The 26,231-nt window shown below is 33.5% G+C and overlaps 1 protein-coding gene across 10 annotated transcripts in view; it reads left to right on the forward strand.

Moving 5' to 3' along the window:
* Window positions 1–26,231, forward strand: part of LOC139470700 (zinc finger protein rotund-like) — a 396,945-nt gene that overhangs the window by 293,824 nt on the left and 76,890 nt on the right. For 5 of the 10 annotated variants that reach the window (XM_071252955.1, XM_071252957.1, XM_071252963.1 and 2 more), the window contains one exon: window positions 22,637–22,663. The exons of 4 other annotated variants lie outside the window; for them this stretch is intronic. In XM_071252955.1, coding sequence (XP_071109056.1) covers window positions 22,637–22,663 — 27 coding nt within the window. Of the gene's footprint in view, window positions 1–13,869; window positions 14,007–22,636; window positions 22,664–26,231 lie in introns of those variants that run through there. One more of the 10 variants, XM_071252962.1, reaches the window with a different exon arrangement.

A 26,231-nucleotide genomic window follows, 5' to 3' on the forward strand; every position in this document is an offset into this window, starting at 1 on the left:
TCATATACAATGACTACTAATGTTTGTATTGCCTATCAAATGAATGATTTGACGTTATCAGTGAAATCGTTTTGAAGATGTTCAATTATTCAATATTCAACTTTGGGATCGAATGGTTGATTCAGTTAGATTCATGCTATAGGTTTTGAGAAACATTTGAATATATGAATTACTAATAAGCATTAATTTTGAAAAAAAACACCAGGCCTTGGGGCCTTTAAAGAGTTACTTTAGTACAAACGAGTCAAATTCAATATTGTTATAATCTGTTATAATTCGCTGGTTAATAAATGTGCATGGTTATTTTGCCTTTAAAAACTTAGCTTGTATTCATTCTTCAACTTGTGTCAACATCTTGGAAACTTTGAAAAAAATCAATTTTGTCTTCTAAAAAGTGACACTAATCAAACAAAAAAATGAACATTAGAAATAGTTGTACGTAACATATCCATCCATATGATACATGTGACATTGTTCAGAATATAATTAGAATGGATTTTTTGTTTTTATAATACATAAACATGCATTAATTTACAATTCATGATTTCTGTTTTAATACTGACAGAAAAACATTATTATGCTTATTTGTTGGACTTTTTGATATTCAACTTTTAGCTTCATAAATAAAAGCATCAAAATAGAACTATATTCTGGAATGTTAGAAGTAGAACCTGGTTGTTTTAGTAATGTATATTTTGTTGATGAAACTGATACCCATATATAGAACTAATCTGTAACATATGGTTTTGGTTTCAAAATATGAAAAAACGGCTTTGTGACGTAAACTATGCAATGTATGTATATGCCAATTCAGCTTGTGTTATAGTGTTTCCATTAGGTATTCATGGACAATAACCTGCGTTCTGTTAACTCGAAACTCAAAGATGAAGAGTCTGGTTGACTGTGTTGAATTTCTGTGTAGATTAACTAACCCAAATGTAATACATGAATTAATGAAATAGCACTGCTTATTACTGAATATCATGAATTTAGTAAAGCCCATCATTTTTGGCTCTACAAATATCATTCCTAAACGATTGAGGTAATTAGGTAATTAAAGTTTGAAAGTAAATTTCAGGTTGGTTCATGGCTTGTTGATTCAAATTGTGTGCTTCAACTATATTTCAAACTTTTAGTTATATTTTTCGAATGCAGTTTTGAGCCTCCTAGCTCCTCAGAGGCGTGAAAACTAAGATCACGTGTTTAGAACTTTGGGTCAAAAGATGACAAAAAATGAGTACTTGATTGAAAAAACACACATCTTCTGTTGCCATATTTCACAAAAGCGTGGCAAAACGAAGATAAAATTGCAATCTTTGAATTAAAAAATTGACAGAGAGAATGATTTAATGGTGATGGTTATTTCACATTTTCATGTAATACAACACTTAACTGATCAACAGTCTAACTGAAGGAAATATAACCTTGTTTCTTAGCAACAGAAATATAATGTGGAACAGTACCTAATGTCCTGAAATTCAAGATGACAGCAGTGATTTGAGAGGACTTTAAAGCTCTCCTATCAACTTAGACCCCTTCAGTGCATTTCCAAAACGAAATAATACTAAATACTATTCTCCCTTGGGTATAATGGTAATATTTCACAAGAGCTTTAAGCTTATCACATGATGCATTGTGCATTGAAATAATATCTCAATAAATATAATTCCTTCTTGAGAAATAAGATAAAATTGTTTTAGGCATATATACCCAAGGTGTGAAGGGGCTATAGGAAAACCTGAGCATGTATAACTAGCAGGGTCAGATGTGTATGAGACATGAAATCCTTGTCTTAGCCTCATGAACAAAACACATATTACTCCCAGTTTGAAGGTATAGGAGATATGTGATGTAGTTCACTTTATGAGGGTAAGTGAACATTTTATGGTGCTCTAATTTTTAATGCGGGCATGTAAAAGGATATTTATTATAAAATCCTCAGACTGTTCAAATTTGACTTATATGTTATGTATAATGCCTTGGTATTATATGTTATGTATAGTTCCTAGATAGCTGTAGATTATACCAAAGGTAGACATTTACAAGATATTGAGTTCTTACGTATTAGACCATTGTTAGTTAACATGTCAAGATATTGAAAATCTTGAGCAGTTTATTTCAGGACATATGATCAAGGGCTACTTTATCACAGCATTCAATGTTTCAAGACACTGAGTCCAGCTTTTTAAGCCAGATTTCATGTTAGTTTAACAAATATAGTGAATATATATATATATATTGTATAGCTGAAACCTTGGTAAGCTGTATAAGAAAGAGATTTCAGGCAAATGGTTTATTGGAACTGCAAATAATATCCTTTTTAAAAATGTTCTAAAAGCCTCCAAACAAGCGCAAATTTGTCATCATCCTTCCATTGTACTAACATACAAAGTCCTTTTAAACAAAACAGTCGAACAAAACAGGGACTGACTGAGTAAAATGTGTTTGAGTGTTAAAGGGGATATCTGCAACAGGATGAGAGGCAGATTTCTAATTCTTGAAAGGTTGTTTGTTTGAACGTTATTGGACATTGAATTTAATATAGCAGGTGTGTGTGAACCCTTCTGTACACATACCAATTGGGAAATATAGATTTCATATTAAGCCTTTGTTGCCAGGACCAATATTAGAGCAAAATGTTCATTTACTGTCATTTTGTGCTGGCACTGTAAATCAAACAGCAACTGGATTTCTATTCTGAAATATTATATAAATCTTTGTTGCCACAATTGGAATGAGACAACAGAAACATACGTAAAAAATATTATTTTTCCACAGTTTAATTTCTCTTTCTCACAAGAGAGATACCTTTTTTTTATATTTAAATACAATATATAGTATATATGATGTATAGGTGTAGTCTAAATTACACAGTTTGTGTGTTTGGATCAACATACAGTTTCATACAATACACTCACCATATTGAGAATGGAAGTGCATGTCTAGTGCACACATGGTTTTAAATTTCTTTGTTTGGATGTAATGAGGCTGAATGGACCTGAATCTATTAGAAATGAGACAAAGAAACAAACGTCAGTATATTTTGCAGTACTCAGTTTGCTTATTGATCTGCATTACAGGACACACATGTTGTTTTAGTGTTATCTATTCAACCCAGAATTGATGTAACATATGTTTCTTAATAGGAACATATTTTTAGAAATACAAAAATATGTACATTGCTGAGGTTAATATTTGGTATGAAGTAAAGTTTAAACAAGGACATCTAATTATTATTATTATTATTATCATTATTATTATTATTATTATTATTATTACTACTACTACACTGTTATCATTCTCAACTCCCTGGGGTGATTACAACCCATGCTTCCTTGGGTTTTTACATCTATCTTACACATCCTTTTCCCATTCCCTGCTGGGTGAACAGAGGCACAGGGTGACACCACAGGGTGACACCACACTTTTTGACTCTTGTGTTTTCGGGTGTATGTATATATTCGTGTTTCCACCATCTGTTCATCTACCATCGGACGAGAGGGTTGTTTAGAGTGCAATGTAGGGGTAGTGACAGCACTGCAAGGACTGTTGGTCCCAAGGCTGAATAACAACCCGGTCACCAGTGGGATACAATCTCACCACCTGGTGCTTGCTAGCCTGGCACTTTTGACTGCTTGCCCACTCCACAGTACAAACTGTGCCATGAAAAATGTCAGACATGTAGATATCCCTTAACATTCCTTTAACTTCTGTGTTTAAGGATGGACATCACTCAGTTTATTTTGCTGGTAGCAGTATAATCTTGGTTGTCAAAACATAAAATGTCTTTTTGAATCTTAAATTTTAAAAACATATTTGATTTACAATAATTACTTTGAAGAAAAAAAGCTTTTTTAATTTTTTTATAAGCAACAATTATGATGAGGATTAGATGGTCAAAATGGCTTCTCATTGTCAGGAACCTGAAGGATACCATCATTTTCCTCTGTAACATGGCTCATTGTGTGTCATCCCACCCAACAACATTTATTACTGACCACCCTTTCTGATGTGTCTTGTGGGTGGTTCAGCTGTAATATTGGTTTCTTTGGCATTATGCTGTGACTCGGGGATGGTCATCATTCACTGGAATGATCACAGAACAAGCCTACATAAATAAGCTTTTGAGATAACTGTCATCTCGCTTCATATCAGGAAGCATATTGTGATCAATAGATATACAACTGAGTTTATTGACTTTGTAAGACATAATGACGATGACTATTACAGTATTGGAGCAAGTACTTTAAAATCAATCTACAGAACAATTTAATGACTAGATCCATTGTAATAACAATAAACTCAAGCTTCCATTTGAATCTTTACATTTCGATATTTGTTTGTTTGTTTGTCGTTTAAATGCCACACTCAGCAATATTCCAGCTATATGACTGTGGTTAGTAAATAATCAAACCAGACAATCCAGTGACTGACATCATGAGCACTGATCTACGCATTCTGGATATGATGAGCCACAGAACCTTACCACACAATTCAATTTAGTCATCTCTTATGACAAGCATAGGTTGCTGGAGACCTATATTCTTACCTCGATTCACCACAGGTGTTATTTGATAGAATATTCAAAATAGAGAAAGTACAATTCCCATTATTAATTTTGATGGCCACTGTCATGATTTCTCTGAAGAAAGAAAAGTAAGATAGTACTGCAGATTCCCTTGTCTCATGATGGGATACTCATTGAAAATATTTTTAATCTCCTCTTGATTCATTAATTCTTTGAATATTGAACAAATCTTAAAGCTGGGTGTCTGGTAATTACTTCAGAGAGAGGAGAATTATACGTGTTAATGTTAGAAGGATGCGGACATTGAATGAGTGAGATAAAGTACTGAGTGAGTGAGGTAGGGAAGAAGAGAGAGAGATTCCACCTTTGTGGGTGAGAAAAGCCTAGAAACATGGAGTGAGAGAATGAGAAAAGAAAACAGGAAGTACATGAGGTCGTAGTGAGGATGAATGGAGATGAAAGAGTATACTGGTTATATAAGTGAGAGTGAGTGAGGAAGTTTTTCGTTCCATTATTCTATGTTGATTAAATATTATTGCACAAATATACATAGTCTCCTAATAAAATAGAACATAATATGTATTGATTTGAATTTCCTAATGGGTTAGTTAGTGAATATGGTTTTGTGCATTTTTAGCAATATTCCAGCAACATCACGGCAGGGCTTCACACATTGTACCCATATGGGGAATCGAACCCAGGTCTTTAGAATTATGAGCGAACACTTTAAACCATGAGGACACCACACCACCCCTTCCCTATGGCAATGAACACAAAAGTAAATATAATTAATAATATTTTTTATAATAATATCAATTAAATATAATTTGATGACAGACACAAGTGGTATTAAAACAAGGTTGAGTTCAAGCATTCATGAAACAATATGCTTGGTGATTTCGTAAGAAAATATAATATATAACTTGTTCAGGTTTTAGGTTTGGGGTTATGATAATTACTCTTGCAATTGTATTTTCAATATTCAAAAACAGCTGCCACCGTCAAGAGAAAAAGTGCATATTGTCAGAATATTTTGAATGCATGGTTCACAACTAGGGTAAATAAAATATGTCAGTCCTACATTTACCAACATGACAGGTGGCTGTGGGTGAAGAGATACGAGAGAAATGCAAGGGAAAAACTGAAAGAATTAATATTTTACACTTATACGTAACATCATGAAAAGAAATTCTGCAATTCTGTGAGCATTGGATTACTTTTTCATAAACAAATGATAAATATTTTATGTATAATCCAACTGGTCATCCATTACATTAAAAGTTTATTTTATGGATAAAAATACTAAATTGAGTCACGTTTTCCTAACACATTATAATGTACTCACTTTAATATGACAGTTGTTTAGCCTGGGATTACGAGTAAAATAAGTAGTGACCTTCGACATGGTCAGTAATTGGGTCAACTAGTATATAGTACTATGACCAACACAGTCACAACACATTCTTTCTCTTACATTAGTTACATTCCAAGTCAGAGAGTGCCTTTAATCATCCTGAATCAGTCCCTTTTGCCTTCATTCCTTTTAAACCAGTGAGACGTAAGAAATATGGTTTTCTCTACCAACTACAAAAACGTATGAACCCTCCTACATGATATGATCATTTATCCACTGGCAAGTATCCTTCAGGGGTCAATTATGAAGCCCTTAGTACTTGTAAGCCTATTAGCAACCTTTTCGCTGGGAGTTGCGGAGGTAAATCACTGTTTTTGTGAATGACAGGCTGGTGGGCTCGACACCCACGTAATTGAGTACTGAGATATGTACAAGCTTAACAATAGTCGAGGTACCGTGTAGCGTCTTAAATTGATATCGAGGAGACATTCTCAGTGATATCTGTGATTTGATTAGCAATTTATATTGAAAAATTGTGTAGGTAAAGTTGTTAGGGGAGTAGTATTGTGGCATATAGTTTGTATGATAAAGTTGTTAGGTGAGCAGTATTGTGGCATATGGTTTGTATGAGGGCACGAGGTGTGTGTATTGTTAAAGGGTTGTAAAGAAACATGGTTTTTTACTAGTGATTGATTTTTAAAAAAACATCTGGGATGAAGCCATTTAATCCTATGTAAACTGGGGCACATGGGCCAAGCTCTCCTGAGGACAAGATTGAGGGGATTGCTGTCAGGCAGATAATCAGCTGTTGGAAAGATAGAACAATTTAGACACTTGACTGAATAATATTAAAATCCATACATCTATGAATTTGGTCATTTGAAAATACCATTTATTCTTACACCAAATATTCACTGTTTGGATATAATTTTTATAAAAATACTTTGATGATACTAGTTTTAACACTGATGTATTGCAGTTAGTTATAAGTTTAAATTCCTGTTTCAATTATCATTTTTTAGATTTGAATTTTGGATAATAGACTGGTTTGTGATAAGCTATGATGGTATGAAATGTCCTCTTTGAAACAGATTACAGTGTGAATTCATGGTAATGACATTGTTTGTGCTGGCAAGATTAGGAAATATAGCTTCATTTTCCTTTAGAAATTTCTGGAATTTTTCTTTGCAGTTCTTTTTTGCGTGATTGTCATATTTTGACATTTTCTTACGTCAAATATGTGACGCTTTCAAACTGCAAGTACTGAAATACCATTTGATAAAAGGGCAGCACAGACAGTGTCTATTGTGTGTGTGGTATGAACTCTGACAAGAAAAGCTTTTGCCATGTCAGATTTGTGACATATATTCATAAAAGATACAAAGTTGGGTTTTTTTCATTTTGCAGAGCATTTTTTGAGCTACCATTTTGATAAAGGAAGTAATGTATGAGCTTATAAAAAAGTCTGGCCCTTGAATTGCCTCAATAAAAAGTTCTATATCATGGCTACTTGGAGAATTTTGAAGCCATATCCAACTTTGAATAAAAATTCTTGATTTTTAGGGGTTGGAATAATTTTATAATAATAATTCCACAAATTTCATATCATGTTTTTCGTTGATGTATTTCAGAATAAAAATTCTTGAATTTCAAGGATTTTTACAATCTTTTGAGAATAATTGCAACAATTTGAATTATTACCCTTGCATATAAGGTGTGAAAAGGTGTATGTCAGAATAACTCCTCATGTACTTTGCCATAGAGCTATTACAAACTTTATATTACTTTACTTACTTCTCCTACCAGGTATCTCAGCTAACTAAACAAATAGCAATATTACATTTGTACTCCTTGTTAAGAGAAAACATTGTGGAGGTTAGCTGGGATTCTTTGATTTCCCCACAGCACAACACAAAGGGCATACCCAAGGGGATGGTGCATACAGGTGTCCACATGGCTTTCCTTTGCTATGAGATAATCCTAACCTTCTTCTTCAAGAATTGGTGTCATGTTAAAAATGTCTAAAAGTGATTGATATTCAGGAAGGATTCAGGAGGGGAGTGAGGAGAGGAATCAGGAGATGTTCAGGAGGGGAGTGAGGAGAGGAATCAGGAGGAGAGTTTGGAGAGGATTCAGGAGATGTTCAGGAGGGGAGTCAGGGGTAGATTCAGGAGGGGAGTTTGGAGAGGATTCAGGAGATGTTCAGGAGGGGAGTCAGGGGTAGATTCAGGAGGGGAGTTTGGAGAGGAATCAGGAGGAGAGTTTGGAGAGGATTCAGGAGGGGACCGAGGAGAGGATTCAGGAGGGGAGTTTGGAGAGGATTCAGGAGATGTTCAGGAGGGGAGTCAGGGGTAGATTCAGGAGGGGAGTTTGGAGAGGAATCAGAAGGAGAGTTTGGAGAGGATTCAGGAGGGGACCGAGGAGAGGATTCAGGAGGGGAGTTGTAGTGAGGAGAATAATCAGGATTGTAGTGAGGAGAATAATCAGGATTGTAGTGAGGAGAGGATTCATGAGGGGAGTGAGAAGAATCAGGATTGTAGTGAGGAGAGGAATCAGGATTGTAGTGAGCAGAGGAATCAGGATTGTAGTGAGCAGAGGAATCAGGAGATGTTCAGGAGGGGAATCAGGATTGTAGTGAGGAGAGGAATCAGGAGGGGAGTGAGAGGAATCAGGATTGTAGTGAGGAGAGGAATCAGGATTGTAGTGAGGAGAGGAATCAGGAGGGGAGTGAGCAGAGGAATCAGGAGGGGAGTGAGCAGAGGAATCAGAAGGGGATTGAGGAGAGGAATCAGGAGAGGAATCAGGAAGGGAGAGGAGAAGGGTCAGGAGAGGATTCCAGACAGATTTAGGGGAGATTCAGGAGGGGAGTCAGGGGTGGATTCAGGACGGGAGTCAGGAGTGAAGTCAGAAGCTGCTCTAGTTGCCAGCCCCATTCCAGAAGCACGGAACTTTCATGCCTGAGCAACCAGTCTGGCCAGGATGCATGAAGCTCCAGCTGCTTTTGGATTGGGTCTTCACAGACACACTGCTTGCTGTGCTTGAGTCTTTTCCTTCCTGCCTGGAGAGGGGAACCACTGTTTGTCGTTACATAAAGGTAGTTGACAAGGGCCCTTGTGCTTCTCTGTGCTTCCCCTTTAGGGAGAATTTAAAAGAAATGAGACCCGAATCTAGTGACACTGTTCACAATCCTAGAAATGGTCATCCTACACGATGTCATAATGTCTTCATACACTAATGGACAAGATGAAATGCAGATGAGATATGGGATCACTGTCATTACTTGGGTGATCCTGATCACAATGGTGCCCTGCTGAAAAGGTCATGCCAATGCTCTGTCACATGCAACCATATATAGGATGTTTTGGCAGAAGTTGGAACCACCAACAGTAAAAGTAATGTGTAAAAACACAGATACACCCTAATTCCCATGTTATAAAAGAATATTTCTTTTTCTCCAATATTTTGGTGCTGAGGGCCTCTGTCAGTGTTTTCATTGCTACTTTTTCACTTTGGCTATCAACACACTTGAGAAAACACTCTTGAATTTTCATAAGTAAATGATCATATTAAGAAGAATTCCTTTGAAATTCCTCATGTGTATTCAACTACAATTCAATATTAGACCATGGCGGATCAAAAGCTAAAAAAAAATGACATATACACACAGAATATTTTTTTACGATCCTTAATTGTCGTAGGGGCTATTTCAAATTTTGAACTGTGGAATTTCAAAATGACAGTTTTGCAAAATAATGTCATTCAAAGGTCAACTAAATCAACCATACAGTCTGTTCAATAATTGAACGTAGAGAGAAGATTTATCATGCAAAATAGCTGTAAAACCAGTAGAGTACATCTATGGCTGGTTTCTGTTGCGTGTTTGAGGACAGTTTTGATGGTATCGTTTTGACTTGATTTCACATAAATGAATATATCAAGAAAATGGCAAGCAGAGCAGAGCATCGTCATTTTATCTACATTGGACAGTCTGAAGAGCCATTAGCTTTTCATGCTTTGTAAATGGCATTCATACTCTTTTCATCACTTCCACTTGTTTTTTTATTCTGTGGGCTCTGTTACTAAGATGTCAAATATGAATTTATTACTCATTACTTACAAAATTACCTTTTATTTTTACACCTTTTTGAAATGTCTTTTTATACCATGTGATTATATTTTTGAATCAAATAAATGTATAATGTAGGTACTATTAAGATGTCTATTTTATCTATTTTGTTGAATTATTTGTTTTTATTTATTTCATTACAAAAGTAATAACTGAAATCTGTAGGAATTTGTTGTTGAGAGGATAACTGTTCATTTTCACAATTGGTTTGGGAAAAAACAGCTGGTAGGAATATTATTGACATCCAATTTTCAAATTTGTTTCCATATCCAAAACACAATTATAAGTTCAAAGCTCAGACTTTATGGTCAACTAAATATTTTCATGCTTCTTCTCTAATTGATTATTATTTATGATGTAATTTTGTTTTTGCCAGGTAATAGATTACTAGAAATTGGATTTATATCAAAGAGATGAATGTATGTTACAAAACTTAATAAATCAACCATATCACATCTTCTCTCTGCAGGTATAACCTGATGTGATTGTGTGTTACAAGAAATGTATTCTTGTTAATGCACCTGATTACTGAGAATATCCTTGAGAACTTGTTCTACCAATGCCTTTATGCATTTATAAGAAAAAGTCAATTATGATATTTTTTTAAACCTTTTCATTTACGTTATGATGATAATGTTTAAAAAGAAAAATACTGAATTTGGAGTATACTTGTATCAATTCAATCAAAATTGCTCATGATTGTGTTTTTCTTTACTCACCAAGTGTTACTTATTGCACCTTTTCTAATTTCAACAACTGTTTTAGCAAGCCCACCTTATTGATGCATGACCCTGAAGACAATGTACTGTAATTTAACTCAGCCAACATGCCACTCTCAGTGAACTTTTCCATGCCGCCATTTCCCTGAAACACACAATCCTAATTCAAATAATTGCATGGCTTCTTCTTTTAAATTAACCTCCTAGTTTTCAACCAGCTGCACTTTTTCTGAAATGCAGATCTATCAGTCCTTCCTGAAATATCTTTTTCTCAAATGAATAACTCACTTTCAAAAAATTTAAACCCAGGCTTTACCAATTAGATGTTTAGATGATGAATTATCATCACCACACCCCAGAGTTAATGGTACCAGATTGTATGAAAAACAGCTCTAGTGCAAAATATCAATTCTTTCCTTTCTACCACTGTGTTGCCATAACATCTAAAATACATTTTATATTCATTTTCAGATAAGCCATAAATTTTGTTATTTGTGCATAATTACTTAATTGTCAAAGTTTTTGTGGTGGAAAACTGACAAAAAGTTAATAATTCCATAAAACCACACCCATTTGAAAACTATGGATGAAAATCTGTGTCATTGTTTATTCATAATGTTAATAGTATCTGAAATCATAAACCTCTTATAAGTCTTATCATTGTCTTCTTTGAGTGTAATAAGATGGAAGCATCATGCTAGTAATTGCTTTCATTACAGGTGTACATACTCAGTGGCCAGCAGGTTTGTTATCTTTGAAATTGCTACTTTACCAATAAGTACTGATAACCACCAGTGCAAACTCATAAAGACTGTAGGTAGAGAATAATGTTTTCCAAAACCCATATTCATGGACTGGAAACAAAGATTGATATATGATCGTGTGTCCTTTTTTAAATGTCCATATCTGCTAAATATGGGCTGAAATGTTTGTTCCTAACAGTTGAATAATATTGGAAACCTCTGTTGCCGTTTAAAAAATAAGAGTGAAAATATAAAAAATAATAATAATAAATAATAATAATAATAATAATATTACTAGAGTCATAAGAGTGCTCTTTGCTGCATTTATATATTTTAATCTGTATAATAATAATTATACTTTTGTTACTTTAAGTAAGTAATTCCTATCTTTTAAAAGTATAGTTACTATGACAACAACAGACATACCTCCTGACATTGTGCTGACCCATTAAATGTGTTGCCCTGCTAAAACAGTGACTTTTGTAAAGGGCTATCCCTGTGTTTTATGTGTGTGCTCGTCACACATGCAGCTGGTACAAGGCCCCACATGCTCACATAATGTCCAACCCATTGATGGTTTCCAAGCCATCTCAGTTTTCTTGGCTGTTTCTAAATTAAACCAAAAATTAACAAATAGGATCCACTTGCTTCTGTGTGTAAAATCTCTTCTTTGAATTCTGAAAAAATAATGAACTGTTTTTGTGTATAGTCATTTAGAATGATCTTAATTACTCAAAAGTCATCAGAGGGTATAAAATGTTTTGATCAGTTGAAGACATTGTTCTTGATAGATATGGTATCTATCTTTTCATGGAGATAACACATCTATTTCTGTACAGCTAAGATCCTCGGAACTGATGACATTTCTTATCACTGACATAACCATGCAGAAAGCAGACACCCATTATCACTACATTAGAAAACATTTTGACCTAATTTGTCATTTGAGATTAAGAATACATTTAAAACAAATTTGAAGATAAAATATCCTATACAAATATTTTCTTGCATAATTTATTTTACTATGTACTTAACAGCTAGCTACCAATAATTCAGGAAAAAATTTGAGAAAAGCCACATTCATAAACAACAGACCAAAATTACCACCGTTGACAAAACAAATTTCCGTAAAACTTAAGTGTTAAATGTGTTTGTGTATAATGAAATATTCAAACATATATGCATGTGTTTTATGAAGGAAGAAATGTTTTGATTATTTTCAATATCAAACAATAATTGGATGAATACACTTGTGGGAAAAAGACTTTTGTATGGCAAAATATGATATCAAAATAAAAACTTGAAAAATAGACAAACGAAATGTAAATGTGCATTCTGGAAATGGGTATTGTTAGACTCTTACAGTATTTTGTTAAACGAACAATTTTAGTTGGTGAATTTATATATGTTGTTTTTGACATATAGTTTGCTTGAAAACATGCTGAGTTTAAACTACAAATATGAATATTTGAAAGCTCTTGAAAAGAACTGTTTCATGCTTCAAGGAATATAATTTGTATTTCCAATGTCTGATGCTGAAGGAGATAACCTCAAAATCCATCCCCATTCATGGTGCGATACATTCAAACTCTAAAATAGCCAGGAACAAGTTATTTCAATAGAAATAAGAGCAACAAAACCCTTTTCATAAGCATGAGAAATCTCTGCTAAAAGTAGAGTCCATTGTACGATTCCGTCTGTACAATAATCTTGTGTTTATGAATCACTATCAATTAGGGACCTGAGAGTCATGGATCACTTTATGCATCCTTTGTCTTCATATCATTTAAATATTTGTATGTTTTTAAAAATACATAATGTATGCTTATCAAGAATAAAGATTCTCCTATCACAGTTAACAAATATATATAATAGCCATACACACTGAAATGCTTAGCAAAAACCTAATGTACAAAAATTCAAATGCATACCTCTCATTTAAAGGATTTCAACAGATTTTAAAACTAATTTCATCCATGATAATGCACAAAAAACACCAACTTAAACCAGTTTTAACACAGAGGCATGGTGCAACTAACCAGAATAATGGCATGTTATCTAAAAAATTCACTCGAACGGTATAACAAACATGCTATTCCTATGCATTGCCGTTCATTTAAACTCGTACACTGTATCATTTAAAATACCATGAAGGATAATTTTCAAATAAAATATTGTGTAAGTTGGTGTACAAATACTAAAAAACCTGCTTGACGAAGGAACGGAACCTGCCTTCCCTCATACGAACTTCACCTCCTTGCATTCATTCAAACCTGTACGATGTATTGATTAAAATTCATGCTGTGTGCCTCAGCAAGTCGAAGCAAGCATTTTTAAAGAGTGTTTCGCTGATCAATACAGTAGAAGCCTTTACCACTGACAGTAGCGAGGCAGCAGCTCTGCTCTCTCTTCTTACTTTAGAGTAGTGTCATTTAATGTAAGAGATCGACTCGTGCTCGCCTAAGTTTTTACCACAGGTATCAAGGAATGTATGAAAATATTGGCTATTATTATCAGGACTTTCAAGATGCTGGAGGTAGGTTTATTTATTTCATTTTTCATATTTCTGGTTTAAAAATACACATTTCTTCTGTTTGTTTGACATGCATACAGTTGTTGAGGTAATGGGAAACATTTAATTTGTTTAAACATTATTAGGAATTGTTGGTTATTCAAGTTTTGCTCTGCTAGTTAAGGATTTGGGGTTGTGGTTTTGTTAATTTGTCGATGGTTAAAATGTATTATTCACTGTTCTGCAGTTTTCCTAACATGTTTATGATGTTGATTATGTGATGTAAGAATGCTTGTTGTCACGAAACTCACAGAATTTTGTCATTTGCTTTGGCATTTGTTCTAGTCATCCTTAAATCCAAAATATAGATTGAGCATGACATTGATAGAGTTGAACATCTGTGTCTTTGCATCAGAAACTTTGTTTGCACTGAGGCTCCAAGGTGATCAACATGGTTTTGTTTAAATGAGCCAGGAAAGCAATGGTGGCATGTAAAAGTACAAATAGTAAATAAGTCATCTATATGGTAAGGCATCAAGAGAATTTTGTTCAGTTTTGATCGTGTCCTATGTTTAAAACATCACTGAGCTGTTGGTTCTAGTGATTATAAGGACAGATGTAGATACAGTTTGAGATTAACAAAATGCTGTTTCCTGTTTGATGACAGAAGGATTGCCAAAGTTGTCACTAAGTACAGCACTTGGAGAGAAATCTACTTTATTTGAAATGTTTAAGGTAGCTTAGAGCTCAATTTTATCTTTTCGGAATGGCAGTATGGGCTTGGTTGAGTTACACTCGTAACAAAATCCTTTTATAGTGTGGTGACTTATCAAGATTTGATGTATATCTGGTTTTATCAGAAAACTTCTGCTACAAGGATGCAATGTTTCATGGATGGTTTACTGTTTTGATGAAGCTTAAAGTGAAAATGTATGCATATCTTGTTCATGTCATTGATAAATATTTGGTTTGGTCATAAACTAGGTGTTGTGTGTCACAAGGGTCATGTTACATGTGTCATCCTCATGTTTCCTTTAATGATCTGACATAGTATGGAAGGAGTCAGTGCCAATGATAAATATTTGGTTTGGTCATTAAATAACTGTCTTGTCATTCGGGAATGTTGTTTTGGCACATAGGGTTTAACTATTGGAGCACTCAAGCATAATGGGCAGGCTGCAGAATGTCCATCCAGTGATATATGTTTTGTTTGGAGTGGGGTAAGTGTAGAATTATTTCATGTAAGGTTCTTTGTAAGGTGCACTTTGGTAACTAGTTTTGAAGGCAACAGAATTGATATACCATTGTTAGAGTAATACATCAATCCTTATGATAAGAATGTCATGTTTGACAGGAAATGATTGTTATTTTGTTCCTGATTTTTAAAAATATCAGATCAGTCCCCTGACAGCATGCAAATTCTTTCCTCAGTGATTATTATTTCAACTGATGTATGTAGGTATATAATCAAGAGATAAAAGTGATATTTATTTATGCTTTTAATAATATCCATGTCAATGTAAGGAGGATATGGTATTTCATGTCAAGATGTTAGCTTTCTGTGAGGTATGAGTGCTGAAGAAACATGTTTTTTACCTGAAGCATAGCCCACTGCTGATGAATAAAAGGAAATAAAACACATTACTCCTTGGATGAAATGATTGGCTTGCTGATAGAATATTCCTATGGGAAGTGAAAACTGCACATTATTTACATTAACTAGTTTTTGGCATTAGTTAATGATATTGAGGTTCTCTGTTCAGATACATACTGGTCTTTCTAAATCTTGGGTGAAGTGTTATTTTCTTGGAAAATTTTGTTTTAACACATATTGTTCATCTCCTTGATGCAACATCTAGTAATTCTTAAACATTCCTTTACAAACAGCTTTTCAAGTAAATAATACATGAAGATTATTTTAGATATACCTTTGTTTCAGTTAAAAAAATGGTGACCAAACTGCCTGCAAGGCATGATGAGGACTCACATTGGAATCAGCTATTTTATGCGATTATATCCGACAGCATTGTCACTAAACATGTACAAGATAAGTTGTCAATCTTTGCAACCACCTAAGGCAAGCATTCTTTATTAAAACTAATTTAAATCATTATATTCTTTGTACAAAGAAAATAATCTATCTGTTAAACATTGCAGAAATAATAGTTACTAATGTTTTTTTAAACTGAAATTAAAATAATTGTAATGCTTCTCATCAAATTGGCTTATATATAAAGGTGATTGTTGTGGTCAACATAGTGCTTTCCATGCATGTAGACATGGTATACAATTTCCTGAGAAAACTTCTTTTGTTGATAATAATTGGCTTAAGAGAGATTTATGAAATGCTGCTTGTATTACATCCTTACCAATTGAAGGTATAGAAACATGGGTGTTTGTAACTAGTGTGTAAGGAAGTCGGAATATTTGACTTATTGATCAATTATATGTTTGTATCAGGGAAGGAACAACTGAACATTAAGGATGCCCAAGATGAATCCTCTCATCATGAAATGTTGTTTATGAGTCTTTGTTAGTTGTAAATCTTCTTGGTGATATTTTGTACAAATCACATTAAATTTTCCCTCCCAAAAAATGCTTTCATATGTCACAAAATACAAAGGTATATCATAGCAATTATCCTTAAACTAAAATTGCAGCATCATTGCTGAAAAGGTGTAATAAGAATAGGAATATTGATGCTGTTCTATACTTCATGGAACATATAACAGATGATTTATTTTTCCTGTTATTATGCAACAACACAAGCAAAAGAATTCATTTGTATATGTAATATTCCTTAAATCTTGAATTCAGTGATAGACCACATTGACGCCAAAGATAAATAACCATTTATATGTATGAAAATGATTCTTAAAAAATGGAATAAACACAATGATCATACAATTATCTTTAACAGAACATATATATTTAGTAATGCAAATGTATTAAAGTAACTCTAACCCTTTTAGAATGTTGGTTCAATATACACATTCACCCCCTCTTTATTTTTTTTAATGTAAAAAACCTATGGCCATTAATCATCAATAAGCTTATTCAAACACCAAACACTTCATTATGGAGTTTAAAAAACCTTCAAAGTACCAATGGTTATTGACTTTACCACACACAAAAAATGAATTTAAACAACACTCATTGCACAGTCTATTTTTTGTTACTCTTTCCTGCAATTAATGTCACTGTTTATTATCATAGGTCATGAAATTGATTATATATGGGCAACACTATGAACCTAAATAGGTCCTATGGCAACACCTTGCTTGCCCAGCACACACACAAACAACAACTTAACTATTTCCATGAAACATGAGAACCCAGATGCTGTTAATATGTAGAACATTTATGATAATTGCCTTTTCAGATAAAATATTTTGACAGCATAAAGCCTAAAAACTATAATTCACATGAATCTATTTGGTTTTGTTAATACTGACTTTATTAATATGTAAACCCACAGCATACATGATATTTATGTTTATTCATATCTGTTGCTAAAAGTTAAGGGACAGTTGTCACCATAACAATTCCCTCTCCCCCCCCCCACCCCCCCCCACCCCAAACAAACCCTCGTTAAAAATAGATATACATGTATAATTTTTAAGATGACATCATTTGAAAACTTATCTGTATTAAATGGAAACTATTTCACATAAGTCTCTTTCATAATTGCAACAAGATTTATCAAAAATAATTTATTTTAAAATATCTTAATAATCACCTTAGATTATTATTAAAATAATGAATATGATATTACTAATATGACATTTCAAAGTGAATGCATTTCACAATGCAATATATATAGAAACATTGTAACATCTAGTTAATGATGAGAACTTTAATTATTACTATTGCTATGATGTGTTAAAGGTTATTCATCACTAACTTTGTTCCGAAAATTTAATTAATAACATTAGTTTCTGTAAAAATAAGTAATTTTGCCTGCCTACAGGTGGAAAAATTGTTTATTATTTTATTTAATAATCACTACTGAAGGAGTGAATGCTTTTAACAATATTCCAGCCATATAACATTGTATCATGCGCTAAAGTGAACCTGGATCTTCGGTGCAGCAGCCACTGCCCCCTTCATCATCATTATCATCATCTGACCCATAAAACCTGGGCTCTTTAAGAAACTGTTCCTCGTAGAACATATTGAAGTAAAAGTTGTGAGACTGTTCTACCAGCAGAAGTTATGGACAAATTCAGTGTTTGGTCAGTATTGTTAGGTGTTTGTGTAACATAGGTGAAATAACAATTTCTGACACTTGTAGAAACATTACCAGCTGTGGCATGTTTTCAAACCCTTTTAGATTAAGATTCTTATTTCTTGTCAATTTGAAATAACACCCATATGTTTTTGAAAGAGCTTGTTTTCTTACTTATTGTACTTGGCCATTTTTAAAACTAATTAAACATTAATGCTTATGATAGTCATCAAATCTAATCACATTTATATCAACAATAAAATGGATTAAAAAAAACAACAAATAAAGTGACTGACAAATGATGCTGGTGATGAAGCCTTGGTACAAGATCTTGTTCTCATCTACAGGGTTCATCCTTGTCGTAATTTGTCACCCATGCTTATTTGTTGCTTTTGTTGACAATATATATATAAACTTAGCTCTATATCCATGTCCTACCCATTGCTGATAAGTTACTGGATCTAAGTACCTGTATTTGTAACGTAACTTCACATTGAAAGACAAAAGAAGTCTTCATCAGTAACCTTAGAACTTCTGCTGCTGTTGCTATGTCATGGATAATCATAGAACATCTGGAAATACAATCATAGGCATATTGATGATAATAATAATAATAGAAAATCTGTAGATACAATCACAGAGACAGTGATAATTATAGAACGTCTGAAGATACTTTCATGGACAGTGTAATGGAACATCTTGATAATCATAGAACATATTTGTCACCTCAGAACATCTGGACAACCATTGATCAATTTCAATTTCAATATATATAGAATATATAATAGTTGAATAAATGCCTCAATTGTTAAAGAATACCTCAATCACTAAGGCCTTCAGATTCAGAACAGCCTTTATAGATTTAGCTTTACTCAAGATGAAGATGATGACATATGATACAGATTGCAAGAAGTCCAGGTTTTATTTTGTTATATTCACTGATTATCCTGTAATGAGTTTGCAATGATATATTTCTTTCCAAACCTTCCATTTTCAAGGACACTCCTTATCAAAGGAACTGTTTAACAATATTTATCACAGAACAAAATGATTTTATCTTTCACCTGACAATGATATTTTGTGACATAATTCATTCATGATCACACCGGATATGGGAATGATGGTCAGATATCCTCACAGGAAGTGTAGATTCTGGCAGTATACAAGAAAATAAATGAGAGAGTCATCTTACTTCTTATCCAGTTAAAGGCAAACCAGCTTTTCTGATGAAATGTGCAATGATTTAATACATTGTAACAATATTTTAGATAATAATGGATTCAAATTCTTCGGAATATTTATGCAGTTTGTTTGGGGATTTTACAGTATTTTGGTTGTAAAAATGTAGAAGTACTTTGTTTTCATGATAATAAACCTCAGTTGTCGTCAAGAACAGAGACAGATAAAGCATATGACTGCTAATGGGTGTGGTAAATGTCATTGCATTGTTATGTTATAAGCTGCAACAATCACAGTAAAACATCATAGTGTAGCATACGCTAAACTCCTAAAGCCAAAATAAAATAATCTTTCAAGTGTTCAACATCTTCATTGTAAAGATGCAAAGAACCTCAAAATGTTAAAGAAGTATATTTGTTTCTTAGCTTTCTTTTAGACAGAGCTTGTGCAATTGCCACTGATGTGAGCCTCATGGTCCTACAGACAGGCAAAAGTAGATCTCTTTTATAGTACCAGTGATGTTTTGTATGATTCAGTAGCAAGGATTGGCAACACAGGTGTCTTGTAAACACAGGTGTCAATATCATAAATACCAGCATACACAAATTCAAATCTGGAAGCACACAGTATCCTCATAGAAGTAATTGTGTAATAAATTTGAACCTATGAACTCAACACCAAACTCTTCTTCCACGAAATGAATTTTATTTGTAAATCATAGAATGGTACATAGAGACTATTAACTGTAGTATTCAGGAGAGGTTTAACAACATCCTGACATCATTTAAAATTACACATCATCAGGTCATTTGTTGAAGGTGAAGGTCTTTATCTGGTTGGCACCAAATCTGCCCCCTAAAGGGTAATATGCATAATTAATGAGGCACAAGATCCCACGTTTCAACTAATTGAGCTGCCCACATGGGAAGGGCAATCTGAAATTGTAATTGCAAGAAAAAAAAACATCCTTCAAACCCGGGTCAGATTATCAGAAAGTAATATCAATCAATGATTTAACGGAGTCTCTTGTGTACTCATGATCAAAGTGGAAGTAGAATGACCAAATGTAATGTCTGCTCAATATTAAAGAATTATCATGAATTTAGTTCAAAATCAGGTCTACAATGTTCATCATTTAATTTGTCAATATATATGTGACATTTTTGACAGTTGATGCAGATTTAGATGAGGCATCTGTTGTGTTACCTAAGGATATGACACAGAAACTAATATAAATGCAGCACAATTATGTGCACATATGTAGAATGATTGACTCTGGGTATCCATGGGTATGTTAATCCATGTCATTTATCTCTTAGAAAGTAAGTACACATATCTCAATATTTTTGTAACTCTCCTTTTCCTTTTGTTAAATGGATGTACGGTTAAAATTACTGTCATGGATATGTTTCAAAATTATGCTTGGTCCCAGTTAACACCAGACAATGGAGTCACTTCTTTATGGAGATTCTTTATGATAGGTTTATAATGTTTTGCATTTACAGTTAGAAGTTGCATTTGGAAAACATTACAATTGAGAAGTTTATTTTAGCTGTGTTTGTAATTGTTTCATAAGGTCCCAGGTGAATTGCTATTAAAGTTTGCAGTTGCTGTTTGACTATGATTTCACTCTGGAGAGATGTTTAAATGATTTTTACTAAATTCAATTTTTCTTCTCTTATTCTTGTTTCACTTGATATTAAGTTGTAAAAAGCAGTTGCCATGATTGTATTGATGTCATTTAAATTTCATTATATTCATCTCTACCATTAAGGGTATATAATGTTATTGTCGAATAAGGTCATAATAGCAATGTGAGAAGAATGTTTCTTGTTTTATGCCGCACTCAGCAATATTCCAGCTATATAACGACGGTCTGTAAATAATCGAGTCTGGACCAGACAATTCAGTGCTTGACATCATGAACATTGATCCGAGCTATTGGGATCGATGACATGCATCAACCAAGTCAGCAAGCCTGACCACCAGATCCCATTAGTCACCTTTTACGACAAGCATAGTTGCCTTTTACAGCAAGCATGGGTTACTGAAGACCTATTCTACCCCGGATCTTCACGGGTCATAATGATATAGTATTTTATTTGCGAAAGTGAGTACACAAACACTTTGCAGTTAAAACATTACTATAAGGTGTTACAACTGTAGGCTGCCAACAAGATGGCATATGTTGATCATGCAGTAGTACACTTTCAGTGCTAGTGGTGTGACCTGTTGTTGGGGTGGTTGCTTGTCACACTAATAGTCTGGGTTCAGTCCCACCTCGACTGCAAACATTGATGAAAATGACATCAACACACCCAATATTCCAAAGACTGTGCTTAATGACTACAGATACTTGCATGCGCTCATGGTCTGAACAGAGCCTGAACTCAGCAGTTGATGCTGTCCTTTTGTGGTGAAAGGTTATTAGCGACTTTTCAGATTTCAGTCTCAAGGTAGACATATATGTGAAGTACAGAAGTCATTGCTGTGTCACAATCTTTGCTATAAGAGAATCAAACCTTTGATGATACCCTGAGGTGTTGAAATTTCAATTCAGAAATAATGTGAAATGAAGCATTTCTTCAAACAGGGTATTAATCCGGGAATTATGTTCATAGGATAACTGTATTCGATGGTATGTGAGCTTCATAACGTAAGACATTTTTGCTACTGAATATGATCACATCATTGGAAATACAGCTATCATCTTCATATGTGTTGATACATGTAGTATGCAAGTGTATTGCAATCAACCTTCTTCAAAGTGTCAGGGAAAATATTTTGTTGAATCACACCTTCAAGTGTTGTATTGTTACAATGGGCATAACATGTTAACATGATTTTTGTTTTGTTTGTTGTTTGACGCCCAACTCAGCAATTTTTTAGTTATATAATGGCGGTCTGTAATTATTCGAGTCTGGACCAGACAATCAAGTGATTGATATCATGAGCATTGATCCATGCAATTGGGATATGATGACATGCATCAACTAAGTCAGCGAGTCTGACCACCCGATCCTGTTAGTCGCTTCTTACAACAAGCATAGTCCATTTTTACGGTTGCTGAAGACCTATTCTACCCCAAATCTTCACAGGTCTGTAAACATGAAGTGGGCATTAATGCTGAAATACAGCATTTACCAAACATCACATGGATATCTACATATCTGTTTCAGAATACAATACATTATGATGGAAGAGTGTATTTAGCGTTGGTTTTCATGTATGATGTTGTATTTTGAAGGTGCGATGTGGGACACAGGCTACATGGGTAAGTCAACTGTGCTACTTTTCATTTCGGTTGTTCACTGGTTTTAATGCTTTCTTCACCATCCTTGGATAAGCCAATATGTAAACAGACAAATATCACTACTAACATATGAGTCAACAAATTGGTGATACAATGCAAGAGGCTTGTTTGAACATAAAATATATTGTTGATTCACACCAATTAAATTATGCATTATTCCTAATGAATCTGATAATTCTCTCTTTGCTTATATTTCTCTAAGACAAAATCTTTACAGCTTATATGCTTTCTATTTTATCTGAGCATAAGCTACACTGTGAAAAAACATTTTCTTGGTAAATATTTTCATTAAAATACGAAGTATTATGATAAAAGTGAAATTTCATCAAAAGAGAAACATTAAAAATGTTTCACTCAACATTTATGAAAATCAAAAGCATTTGGCATTTGCAGAGCTCATATTTCTGAAAGAACACATGCTTTTGTAGGCTGCTTAATGCAAAATCTGTTTCTTTGTAGATTTTTTATTATCAAGTTTCTTTTATGAATTGACAATGGGAATTTTGAATATATTTGATACATTCACTTGCAATATTTTGAAGTCACCATCTTCATAATTGAATGGATTTGATTTGTCCTTCTGTCAGTGTTTTTGCAACCCAACCAAAACATTTGTTTTAACAGATGTAAGAAAACAATTTTGTTTTGGCATGGTCCTTTAACAGTTTTCTGCTATTGACCCCAAGTATGTAACTTTTAAGTTTGATGAACATTTTCAAATTGTCTTAATTTCTGTAATAGCAGTAAAATATTTCCAAAGATTGTTCCATTAAAAATACCTAATTATCTATTAGTATAGGTTCTTTTATTGTAGACTAGATGCCCCAAAGATGAATGTAATGAACTCAATGCTAATTCTCAGTGGTGATAAATGAACACATTAACCATACTATTCTTTCATGTCAATGGCCATCAAAGCCAAATTAATGCAGTTTCAAATTATACAGATTAAGCTCATACAACCTAATTATGCTTATGTTAATATGCATGTTTCTTACCTGCTTGTGGTCTGGTTTATTGACAAGAACTGGAGTAACATTAAAAATAGTTCCTGTATGGAATCTTCTCCAATTCAGATATTATTGATTTATTATGTTGTTATCATATTCAACAGTATGACAAAATTAGCAAACTAAAAAATGTATGTATCATTAAAAATAACCCAAAATATTGAGAATGGTTTCATAAATGTCAATACCAAACTGGAACAGTATCAACTGGTAGTATCATTTGGTTCAAATATCAAGTATGTGCCAGTGTTTGTAAGAACTGAAAATTGATTTAAACAATTCAATGTTGCATGCTTCGTGTTGGGTGGTTTAAGGTGTGGTATCAAGGTTTTAAAGAGAATGTTGTAAGTTTATTTTTTACAACTGAATGTGTCTTCACACATCTTCATTGCTGTGTTACCTTGTCATGAATTTCTTGTTTCTGTCAGTATCACAAAGTGCATTGTAACAGATATTGTTTGTGTGGTACTAGTTCAATGAGATCATTGTCCTTGTCTCTGTAAGTGGTTTAAAATGCATTGTAAAGTCATTGACAGTAACTTCATGGATTCTCTGCTATTATTGTGAATGAGTGAGAACAGATCATATTATGAATATGATTTCAAGTTCCAACTGTCCAATTTATCTCTGGAAGCAAACAGTAATACAATGACCAATATGTTCCTTGTGAAGCAAAGAGTAAATACAATGACCAAATGTTTTATCATCAATAGTGTTACTTAAATGCTATTTTGATAGCTATTATGTTTAAAGGTTACATAATTAAATAACTCTAAATGCTTTATTACTGGGAATAACTACATACTTTGCATGCATGGTGGTGAATATGGATAGTGGTTATGGTTGCTAGTATTTGGTATATAGAAAATGTGTATAGCAGAATCAAGATTTTCTGTCTGATGTTACTGTGTATATATGTCGTCTGAATATGAATCCAAGGTGTGTTACAGTATCTTTTACTTCTACGAGCATCAGCACTGTCTGCACATTTTCTCTGTATGATACATGTATTTGGTGTTTGATGGTTTTGAACTGATTATAGATACTTCAACAGGAAACAGAACCAAGACATTAACCAATATTTCCAGCTTGTGAAAAGTGGTATATCATTGTTAATAGATCACATGTGATTGAAATGTGAACCTGTTGTTCCACTAATGGTCTTCCGTAGAAAGGGTATGAGTAAATGCTAACCAAATGATATGTGTAGGCAGATATTTTCTGACAAATAGAATGTCAAAATGTTTTATACCTTTCATGTTAAGGACCTTGATTCCTATAGTTTCCCATTATTTAACAGTCATAAAATGAATCAGTCTTCATTTGAATGACTTCATTTAGATGATGCATACTTGTCATTTAGCTGCCTTTTTGTCATCCTATTTCATTCCCTGTGGCAAATAATGCATCGTTTGTTTCTGTACGGAAATTAACCCCATATTGCACTTGTCTTAGAGGTCATGTTTTGGCCTACTTTATCATAGATAATCTAATAGATCAAATTCAAAGAAATTAAAGCTGTTTGTGTACATGACTTAAACTGATTGTAGGAGGATTTTGCAAGATGGTAAAATATGTTTAAGTGGAAAAAGTCAAAATGACTCAAACGTTTCAAATATGATGAAATATGGGATTAGGTCAATGTGGTAAACAATCAATTCTATTTCATGATTTGACAGATTTCCTACACAGGAAGAATACAATATTTGTATGAATATTTGCTTTTGAAGTAGAAAATGTAGTTAATTTTCTTACATAACATTTAGCATGAAAATATCATGTTCAAAGAATTTGACAAATATGATAATATTTGTTAATGTATTCATTAGGAAAATACAGCGTTACAGTGTTTTTAGTTGTTATGAGGCATAAATATATTAATGTTTACTTCAATTCCAAAAGCTCACTTTGTTTAGATATGCACCATAACAAATATAGTGTCTTCACCTTATGAAATAATAGTTTAGCTTGACATCAAACAGCTTTGTTCTTTGATACTGCAAGTTTTTATTTCTTTATTTTATACCATGGAATAGAAATATGTCAATATATTCCATGGCTAAAATGGCTCTTTGATCAAGCCTCTGTTCTCATTGCTGGATGACTTGAGACAGTTTTTGTGCACATCACAAGCGAGATTTTCTTCAGCAAATACAAGCATGGAATCTGTGTGGTATATCCCTGATGGTTTGCCTGTGTAGATAATCAGGGAACGTGGATCTGTGCATCCATGCAGCTGCACAGATGTACAGCGTTTAATTGAATGTGCAATCTTTCCATGCCTGCAGATGTAGGTCGCAAGATGAAAGCTTCCCCTTTTGACCTTTCACCTTGGTGGTGAATGGTTGGTTGAACTTACCTTTTATCCTTCATTCTGCAGAGGCAAATATTTATAAACATTTTTTCTGCAAAAAAAGTTGAGGTGCTGATTGACTAGCTGTCTATGTAGGCATATCTTTTGGTATATAGAGGTAGAAACATCCTTGTTTTAGATAGTCATATTGCTTGTTCTGTCCATT

The sequence above is a fragment of the Haliotis cracherodii genome, unplaced genomic scaffold (assembly GCF_022045235.1).
Source record: "Haliotis cracherodii isolate W230 unplaced genomic scaffold, xgHalCrac1.p SCAF_21, whole genome shotgun sequence".
Taxonomy (NCBI): Eukaryota; Metazoa; Mollusca; class Gastropoda; order Lepetellida; family Haliotidae; genus Haliotis; species Haliotis cracherodii.